At 53.5% G+C, this 10,014-nt stretch overlaps 1 protein-coding gene across 1 annotated transcript; it reads left to right on the forward strand.

The window, feature by feature from the left end:
* Positions 1–2: 2 nt before the first annotated feature.
* Positions 3–9,760, forward strand: RTN2 (reticulon 2; the record flags this gene model as incomplete). Its single annotated transcript, XM_014537371.1, has 9 exons — positions 3–18; positions 2,159–2,203; positions 2,323–2,793; positions 2,902–3,159; positions 6,417–6,624; positions 6,996–7,134; positions 7,280–7,365; positions 8,915–9,019; positions 9,272–9,760. Coding segments are annotated over 9 exons (1,410 nt in total), but the record flags the coding sequence as incomplete, so codon positions are not given.
* Between the last annotated feature and the right edge of the window lie 254 nt (positions 9,761–10,014).

Consider the following 10,014-nt stretch of genomic DNA (forward strand, 5'->3'; position numbering starts at 1 on the left):
CGGTCTTCGCCCACTGCAGTGAGTAGGGGCAGGCTCCGGCCTGGTGCGGGGCGCAGAGGCCCGGGTGGGCTCCTCCCTGGTATCCTGTCCACACCGGGCCGCGGGCGAGCAGGGATGGGGGAGGGGGCGAAGGAGACAAAGGATGCTCTCCCCTCCCCCCGCGATCTAGCGGCAACGGGGGCGACCTGACCCGGAGGACTTGAGTGACACAGGGCGGAGTTGGGGGGCACTGAGATAACTGGCGTGGGGGCGCGCTGGGCGCTGGGGTGTGTGGCCAGGCCTCGCCCCGGGGATGAGGACGTTTGCCGGGAGCTGTCCCCATGCCTGGTGCTGGCCGCTGCGGGCGGGGAGGGCGGTTGAATGGAGGGGTAGAATCAGGATGGAAAAGAGAAGTCTGACACCCCCTCCCCCCCGTCACCCACCTTCGCATCCCACCTCTGTTTTCTGCCCTGACTCACAGGCAGCCCCGACCTCGCCCAAACTGTCCAACCCCCTGTCCCTGGGAAGCAGCCATTCCTGGGTTGGGGCGAGGACTCCCGGGTCCTTCGCAGGCGTTACCACTGGTTAGGAGTAACCCTGGAAGAGACTCTGGTTCCTGGCATCCCATTCCCCAGCGAAGGAAACAAGATGGGAGCAGACGGAGTCTGAGTCCAATTTCCAAAGGCTTTTGAGCATCTCCTGTAGGCAAAGCCCCAAGCTCGGTAGCTGTGAGGGGCTGGATTCCACAACTGAAAAAGCCTGTCTGACCCTCGCGATCTCTGCGCCCAGGGCTCTCGTAGTCCTTGTCTCGCATTCTGTCCCACACTCCCGTGGTTCTGACAGCTGGGGATTTCAACACTCTCAGATCTAGCCAATTGCCTGTCTGGGAAGTCCAGATGCCAAAATTCTAAGAATTTGTTATTTCAACATTTTAGCGTATCATCCCCAAATTCTAAGGTCTTTACTGGGCTTGTAAAGGGTGGCCCTACATGATCTCCCACCTTATTTATCATCCCTCATCCCCCACCCTTCTTCCCCCCAGTTATCCGGCTCCAAGCGCATGTTTGCACCTCTCTTTTCCTCAAGTATGCCAAACAGTGCCTGCCTCAGGGCCTTTGCACTGAGCTTTTCCATCTGCCTGGAAGATTCTTCCTAAATACCTGCTTGGATTCTTCATTCAGACCTCCGCTCGAATGTCATCTTATCAGAGAAGTCTTCTCACCACCCTGTCTGAAGGAGCACCCTCTCTCGGTCTCTTCCCTTATCAAGCTCTTTTCTCCACACACTTAAAGCCCCAACGTCATCTATTTACTTGTTTATTGTCTGTCTCCTCTAGAAGCTTTTGAGGGCAGGGGTTTTGTCTGTATTGTTCGCAGTTGTATCCTTGGGGTTAAAACAGTGCCCAGCCCATAGTGGGCATTCACCAAATGGTTGTTGAAAGAATGAGTGAATTGATACCTCCTAAGACTCCTAATTTGAAGAGTCTGAAATTAGGGTTCCTGGACTTGAACTTCTAAGACTGAGCTTCTGATAGACATGAGTTAGGCTTGCCCAGCCGGTGTGGCTCAGTGGTTGAGTGTCAACCTATGAACCTGGAGGTCACGGTTCCATTGCTGGTCAGGGCACGTGCCTGGACTGCGGGCTTGATCCCCATTGTGGGGTGTGTAGGAGGCAGCCAATTAATGATTCTCTCTTACCATTAATGTTTCTATCTCTCTCTCCCTCTTCCCTCCTTTCTGAAATCAATAAAAATGTATTTTTTTTAAAAAAAGAAGTGAGTTGCCCTGACTGGTTTGGCTGAGTGGATAGAGCGTCGGCCTGCGGACTGAAGGGTCCCAGGTTCGATTCCGGTCAAGGGCATGTACCTTGGTTGCGGGCATATCCCCAGTAGGGGGTATGCAGGAGGCAGCTGATCGATGTTTCTCTCTCATCAATGTTTCTAACTTTCTATCTCTCGCCCTTCCTCTCTGTAAAAAAATCAATAAAACATATTTTAAAAAAATAAAAAAAGAAATGAGTTAGGCTTTACAGTCTGTGTGCAAATGTTGTAAAGGCCCTGGGACTCAAATATTCTAAGATTCCTTAACTCCGACCATCCAGGTTCCCAGGACTGGCACACTTCAGTGGTCAGACAGTCTAAACTTCTAAGAATCTTTGCTTTTTTCCCCCCCTCTCCCAGAAGAAGCTCCGTCTACGGCCTCCTCTACCCCTGACTCCACGGAAGGTAAGCGGAGGGGGAGGACGTGAAAATGTGACTTGAAAGAGGCTCACGGCTGGGGAGGAGGTGAGGAGGGTGGTCAGGGTCCTCCTCCCAGGAGCTCACGCCTGCTTTGCTCACCGCAGGAGGGAACGACGACTCGGATTTTCGGGAGCTGCACACAGCCCGGGAGTTCTCGGAGGACGACGAGGAAGAGACCACGTCGCAGGACTGGGGCACCCCCCGGGAGCTGACCTTCTCCTACATTGCCTTCGACGGCGGGGTGGGCTCCGGAGCGCGCCGGGATTCGGCTGCCCGCCGGCCCCGGCCCCAGGGCCGCTCGGTCTCGGAAACGAGAGACCCACCCCCCCAGCCCGGCCTGGGCGACAGCCTGGAGAGCATCCCCAGCCTGAGCCAATCCCCGGAGCCTGTGCGCCGGGGAGACCCTGACACTGCCCCGCAGGCCGAGCGCACCCCGGAGGACCTGGGGCTCCCGCTGGACCAGCTGGACTGGGTGGCCCGGGGAGCGGGGTCCGGGGAGGACTCTGCCACCAGTAGCTCCACGCCCCTGGAAGACGAGGAGCCCGACGGGTCGGAGGCCAGAGACGCTGGGAAAGGTGAGATGTCCCCACGTGCTGGGACCAGTCACCAGGGGCGGGTAGTTAGACTCTTCCCAGGGCACCTCCAAGGTGAGAGCTCATGGCCTTCTCTCTCTAACGCGCCAGAACTGGACCTACAACTCGAATTCGCTCAGTCCTCGCCGCCCGGCGCCTTGACTCCACCATCCAGGCCTGGCTCTGGGACCCCCCAGGCCCGGACCCCGTCCCCACCCGGATCCCGGGATTCGAACTCATGGCCTGCTGAGCCCTCGCTGGACGAGAAAGAGGAAGAGCCTAGGAGGCAGCTGGATCGGGAACCAATCACGGGGCAGTGCCTTGTTAGCACGGACCAATCAGAATCCACACTGGAACCACACCTTCTAGGTAAACTGCTCGAGTGAAGGTGCTCCTTCGGATCACAGCGAGGGTGGGAGGGTTGCAATTTGAAGGGACCAACTTCGCGAAGGAATGGAGAGTGGAGAAGGGAGGCTGGACATATGAATTCCGCCCTTTAAATGCCCATTATCTAAGATTGCCATTGGCTCTTATTTTCTTTTTCTTTTCTTTTCTTTTTTGTCATTGGCTCTTTTTATATAGATTTCCACTGGGAAGTTAGCCCTTTTTTTCGAGCATTAGGATTGACTGATTGCTAAAAAGTAAAAAATGAATAAATCCCTCTTTTGGAGTGCTCCCCCTAGAGGCTGATTGTGGAACAGGCCGAACCCCAGGAAAAAATAAAGCTCTCTTCTTCATGTGGCTGTGGGACAGTCACAAGTAAACTCTGTGCCTTTCAAAAACTCCTCTCCCCGGACCACACCCGCCAGCCAGCGGCAAGCACACGCCGCGTTACTTTAGAATATGCTCGGCCTCCACGAACCGCCAAGGGCTGGCCGCTTACAGACACCACGGCTGGGGGCTGTTTACAAAGAGAACCACCCCCTTTTGGAACTGTCCCCACCTCCGTGGAGAGCCATTGGCTGGGTGCGAAGGGGCCCCGCCCCCCCTGCTCCCTCCCTCTGGGTTCCACTGAAGTGGGCAAAAGCCCCGAGAAGCGGTGGAGTCCGCAGCCTTTCACGCGGAGCAGAGATGGGGAGTAAAGGTGGGCCTGCGGGGCGGGCTGGGATCGGGGCTGGGGGGCGGCGGAAAGGGATCCAGATTCGCTACCGCCCTCAAGTCTGGGAGGATGCTTCCTATTGGTCCCAGATTCCCCAGAGCTGCAGGCTGAGGCTGGGGGGATTTGGGGGTGTCGAGGGAGAGCGCGGAGGGAGCGTGGGGTACCCTCTCCCCCAAGACAGGGCTTTGGAGTCTAAGAGCTGGAAGGCACCCTCCCCCAGCCTCGGGCCCAGGCGGCGCTGTCACTCCGGAGCTGGATGGGCCAGCACAGCTGCAGGCCAGGGTCCCAGATTCCCCAGAGCTGCAGGCTGAGGCTGGGGGGATTTGGGGGTGTCGAGGGAGAGCGCGGAGGGAGCGTGGGGTACCCTCTCCCCCAAGACAGGGCTTTGGAGTCTAAGAGCTGGAAGGCACCCTCCCCCAGCCTCGGGCCCAGGCGGCGCTGTCACTCCGGAGCTGGATGGGCCAGCACAGCTGCAGGCCAGGCCCCCTCTGCCCTAGTTAAAGGTAGATGGGAGGGTGTGTACAGGGAGGATACGAAGGGGAGTCAGGCTCCGAGAAGAACCGTCGGGATGGGTCAGGGTTTGATTGGAGTGAGGGTGAGCGGATGAAGAGCGTCTGGAAAGAAGTGGAAGGGTCTGCGCTCCTGGTTAGCGGATTATTGGGAGGCAGATACAGTGTAGATGGGTGAGATGAAACACAGGGTCTGGAGGTTGTGTTTTTTTTTTTTAATTTTAAAAATATATTTCTTTATTGATTTCAGAGAGGATTTATTTTTTATTTTATTGGATTTTTACAGAGAGGAAGGGAGAGGGAGAGAGAGATAGAAACATCAATGATGAGAGAATCATTGATCGGCTGCCTCCTCATGCCCCCCACTGGGAATCGAACCCTGGACCCTTCAGTCCGCAGGCCGACGCTCTATCCACTGAGCCAAACGGACTAGAGCTGGTCTGGAGGTTACTAATAGGACTTGGGAGGAGGGTCTTAGAAAGAGGTCAGAAATGTGGGTGAGATGCTTAAGAAGGAGGGTGGGTTAGTAATACATTTAGGACTTAGAAAAATGTGCTGGTAGGAATATCAAGGAGCTATCACTTTACACTATCAGGTTGCCCCAAAATATAAAGAACAGTAACGCCCACTGCTGGGCAGGATGCTGGGGAAAGATCACCATTGCTTTGCTCATGGAGAAGAGAATTGTTACACAGTCTTGCTAGTAAGCCATCTGGGAGTATTTATGACTGCTTTACACGATCAGGTTGCCCCAAAATATAAAGAACAGTAACACCCACTGCTGGGCAGGATGCTGGAAAAAGATCACCATTCGCTTTGCTCATGGAGATGAGAATTGTTACAGTCTTGCTAGTAAGCCATCTGGGAGTATTTATGACATCCACCCAGCCGTTCCACCTTGGGATTCTCTCTCAGAGAGAAGAGCCCTAACTGGTTTGGCTCAGTGGATAGAGCATCAGCCTGCGGACTGAAGGGTCCCAGGTTCGATTCCGGTCAGGAGCATGTACCTTGGTTGCGGGCACATCATCAGTAGAGGGTGTGCAGGAGGCAGCTGATCGATGTTGTTTCTCTCTCATCAGTGTTTCTAACTCTTTATCCCTCTCCCTTCCCCTCTGTAAAAAAAATCAATAAAATATATTTTAATAAATAAAGGGTCATAAACCTTTTCCCCCTCTTTTCTCTGAGAACTGATCCTCGCTTATTTTACCGAACATCTTGATTTTTGTTTGCTAGATTTCTCCTTCCTTGAACTCTATGAACTACCCCTTCTTTGTACCTTGTCACAGTGTCTCTCTCTGTTCCACCTCCCTGGCTATGAAATTCCCACTTCATTTCTCACTGGTTCTTTTTGTGTGTGAAACGTGTGTATATGCGATTCCATTTTTCATACATAATGACCAAAAGTTGGGTCCACACATCATCTATGCTTGGAGTAAGATAAAGAGACTTGCTAGATGGTTAACTTGGGTTTTCCAAGAGGGGGAGAGGGGAGGCAATATGGAATAAAAGAAGACACTAAAACGTTGGAAATTGGGTTAAGGCTGACACAGCTGTGTCAAGGGGTCATGGTTCAGCCCTGAGACAGGTGGGAGGTCAAGAGGTCAGCCAGGCCAGGCCCAAACCCCAGCCTGATTGCTCCCCTCCTCCACAGTGGCGGACTTGCTGTACTGGAAGGACACGAAGACATCAGGAGGAGGGAAGATAGATCGAGATATGTGTGATGCAGAAACGTGTGTATATGCGATTCCATTTTTCATACATAATGACCAAAAGTTGGGTCCACACATCATCTATGCTTGGAGTAAGATAAAGAGACTTGCTAGATGGTTAACTTTTCCAAGAGGGGGAGAGGGGAGGCAATACGGAATAAAAGCAGACACTAAAACGTTGGAAAATGGGTTAAGGCTGACACGGCTGTGTCAAGGGGTCATGGTTCAGCCCTGAGACAGGAGATGGGAGGTCAAGAGGTCAGCCAGGCCAGGCCCAAACCCCAGCCTGATTGCTCCCCTCCTCCACAGTGGCGGACTTGCTGTACTGGAAGGACACGAAGACATCAGGAGTGGTCTTCACAGGCCTCATGGTCTCCCTGTTGTGCCTCCTGCACTTTAGCATCGTGTCCGTGGCCGCCCATGTGGCCCTGTTGCTGCTCTGTGGCACCATCTCTCTCAGGGTTTACCGAAAAGTGCTGCAGGCCGTGCACCGGGGGGACGGTGCCAACCCCTTCCAGTGAGAACCCCCAGCCCTGACCCTGACTCTCCAGACCCCAGTGCTGACCCTAAGTCATGACCTATGACCTCAGTTCAGGCACCAAGTTCTCACCCTGGTCCTGACCCCATCCTATTCCTCTTTCTGACTCCAACCTGGCCCTGCCCCTGACTAAACCATGCTCTGAGCTGTCAATTGCAGCCCTAACCTGTAATCCTAATCTCTTAGCCTTAACCCTTGATCCCATCTCCTGACCCTAACCCTGACCTTGACCTTAGCCCTCTACACCTGGCCTTCCTCCAAACCCCATTTCTTGCCCTTGTCCCAGCCACACCTCTCAGCCTGAGCCCCACCCACCCATTGAGTCACCTCACACCCCTTTGTCCTCTCAGGGCCTATCTGGACGTGGACCTGACCCTGACTCGGGAGCAGATAGAACGTTTGTCCCAGCAGATTGCCTCCAAAGTGGTCTCTGCGGCCACCCAGCTGCGGCATTTCTTCCTGGTAGAAGACCTCGTGGACTCCCTCAAGGTGCCCAAAGCCCCCCTTCTCTCCTGGGTTCCCAACCATTCACCTTCCTGCCCCTGGGGGGTAAGAGGGCCATTTCTGGGTAAGTTCAGAGCCTGGGGAGTGCCTTATAAGCTCTGCTGACCCTGACCCTGACCCTCACCCCCAGCTCGCCCTTCTCTTCTACATCTTGACCTTCGTGGGTGCCGTCTTCAATGGTTTGACTCTTCTCATTCTGGGTGAGCTGGGAAGGCTGTGGACAGATGTCCCAACCAGGGACAAGAGGACCAACTGGTGTTTCTGCCCCTGGAAGGATCAGGGTCTGACTGATCAGGCACAGGTGCTCTGGCTGCTGCCCCTCAATAGAGCTAGAGTCTAACCCAGTGATGGCGAACCTTCTGAGCTCGGCGTGTCAGCATTTTGAAAAACCCTAACTTAACTCTGGTGTCGTGTCACATATAGAAAATTTTTGATATTTGCAACCATAGTAAAACAAAGACTTATATTTTTGATATTTATTTTATATATTTAAATGCCATTTAACAAAGAAAAATCAACCAAAAAAATGAGTTCGCGTGTCACCTCTGACACGCGTGTCATAGGTTTGTCATCACTGGTCTAACCAATACATTTAAACAGCCAGAGACAGGCGTTTTGATGGGTGTCCCCTGACGGAGCCAGGATTTGACTGACATTCCCCAGCCCAAGGCGGGTGGACTGACTGATGCTCCTCGCTGACGATGCGCCCGGGGTCTGACTGGCAAGTCCAGTCTAACTGATGTCTTCCTTCCCTGCCACAGCCTCACACGGAACAACACTCATCCTAGCCAGAAACAGGCAGACAGATGAATGCCTTCTCCCCCTGACACCACCAGAGACTGACAAACACATAGCCCAGCTGCAGACAGACAGACAAACCGCTGCCATCTATCCTTACACGTACTCTAGGTCTGATGGACACCATCCCAGGCAGCACAGGTGGACCGACTGGTGCTCTCACTCCCTGAAGTTGCCAGGGACTGACGTCTCCGGCAGAACGGGTGGATGACTTCTGCCCAGAATGCTGACAGAACCAAGACCAACTGACATGTATCCTGTCCAGAGACAGACAGAGGGACTGACATTCCCTCCTCCAGCACAGCCGAGAGTCAAATAACGCATGTCCCTCCCAGAGATAGGCCTAACTTCTTCACATGCTGGAATCATCCAGACCTCAAAGTCAACCGACACTACGGATTAAACGAGTATTTAAATCAATGACAGCTAACACCAATGCCTCTACTTTCACTCTATCCCTAAACACACACACACACACACACACACACACCCCTCACTCAGAGATTAACAGTCATCCCAGGAAACAGACTCACTGTCAAATTCTCAAGTCTACCTATGACATCACTCCCCACACAGAGTGTGGCCCAATCGACTGATACTTCAACTTGAACTTCTGTCTCTCAGGGCATTTTCTCAGGTTTAAAGTTTAGTTTCGTTTATTTTAAAAATATATTGTATTGATTTTTTTACAGAGAGGAAGGGAGAGGGATAGAGAGTTAGAAACATCGATGTGAGAGAAACATCGATCAGCTGCCTCCTGCACACCTCCTACTGGGGATGTGCCCACAACCAAGGTACATGCCCTTGACCGGAATCAAACCTGGGACCGTTCAGTCTGCAGGCCGACACTCTATCCACTGAGCCAAACCGGTTAGGGCACAGGTTTAAAGTTGAAAGTGGAGTCATCCCCCCAAATCCTGACTTGGATGTGGGGGAGAAAGCAGCCTCCTGCATAAATTAGGAAGAGGAACCCCCCTCTAATCTCTCCTTTGATCCTTTCTTGGTCTCCCCAGGCCCAGATCGACCAGTATGTGGGATTGGTGACCAATCAGTTGAGCCACATCAAAGCTAAGTAAGGGCATGGGATGGAGAGGGGTCAGATGGGGAAGGGGGGAATGTGAGAACTCCCTATTCCCTGTCCCTAAATCTCCTGGGGCTGAATGCCCCTTTATCAGAGTAGGGTGCCAGACAATTCCAACGCAAGCCATTAGCTGGAGGGCAGGGCTAGTCCCCCAACCTAGCTTTCCCCTTACTTCTCAGAATTGCTAATTTTTCATTCTCAGCAGCATCTTGCCCCTCTTGACTCTACCTGTTTCTCCCTCAGGATCCGAGCTAAGATCCCAGGGACCGGAGCCCTTGCCTCAGCAGCAGCCTCAGTCTCCGGATCCAAAGCCAAAGCCGAATGAAAAGGGCGTCTCTGTCCGCGGGACGCCTGCCCCCACCACCTGCAGCCCCTTGTCCCCCTCGGTCTCCCTCTCATCCCCACCCTCTTCCCTTCTCAGCCCCAGCCATATCCCGGTGGGTGTCTGGATCACTCACACCCGGCGCAAATTGCCTGAGCGGCCAGGACTACATTTCCCAAGAGGCTCTGCTCCAGGAGTCCAGGAAAAGCGAGGCACCTTGGCCGAGGTCCTGCTGGTACTTGTAGTTGTCTAGCTAGGGCACCCGCCCTGCACTTACCCCGCCGCTGGAGGCGCCGTGAGGGCTTGGTGTCTTCTGGACGCTACTGGGCCCAAGCCAGGGCTTTGCATGGGGCCCAGGGGCGGCCTGAGCTTGGATTTACACTGTAATAAAGACTTCTGTGGAAACCCAAGGTTTCTTGTTCTTCAAGCCCCCTCCAGCTTTCACCTTCCTTCCGGAAAAAGTACTTAAGCGACACTCAAGGAGGCACTTTCCCCATCTCTGCAGAAGCCCCCTGGACCATCTGTTTAGAATTCAGTGGTTCTCAACCTTCTGGGCCTTTAAATACAGTTCCTCATGTTGTGACCCCCCCATAAAATTCTTTTCGTTGCTACTTCATAACTGTAATGTTGCTACTGTTATGAATCGTAATGTAAATATCTGATA

Source organism: Myotis brandtii, unplaced genomic scaffold (assembly GCF_000412655.1).
Source record: "Myotis brandtii unplaced genomic scaffold, ASM41265v1 scaffold1774, whole genome shotgun sequence".
Taxonomy (NCBI): domain Eukaryota; kingdom Metazoa; phylum Chordata; class Mammalia; order Chiroptera; family Vespertilionidae; genus Myotis; species Myotis brandtii.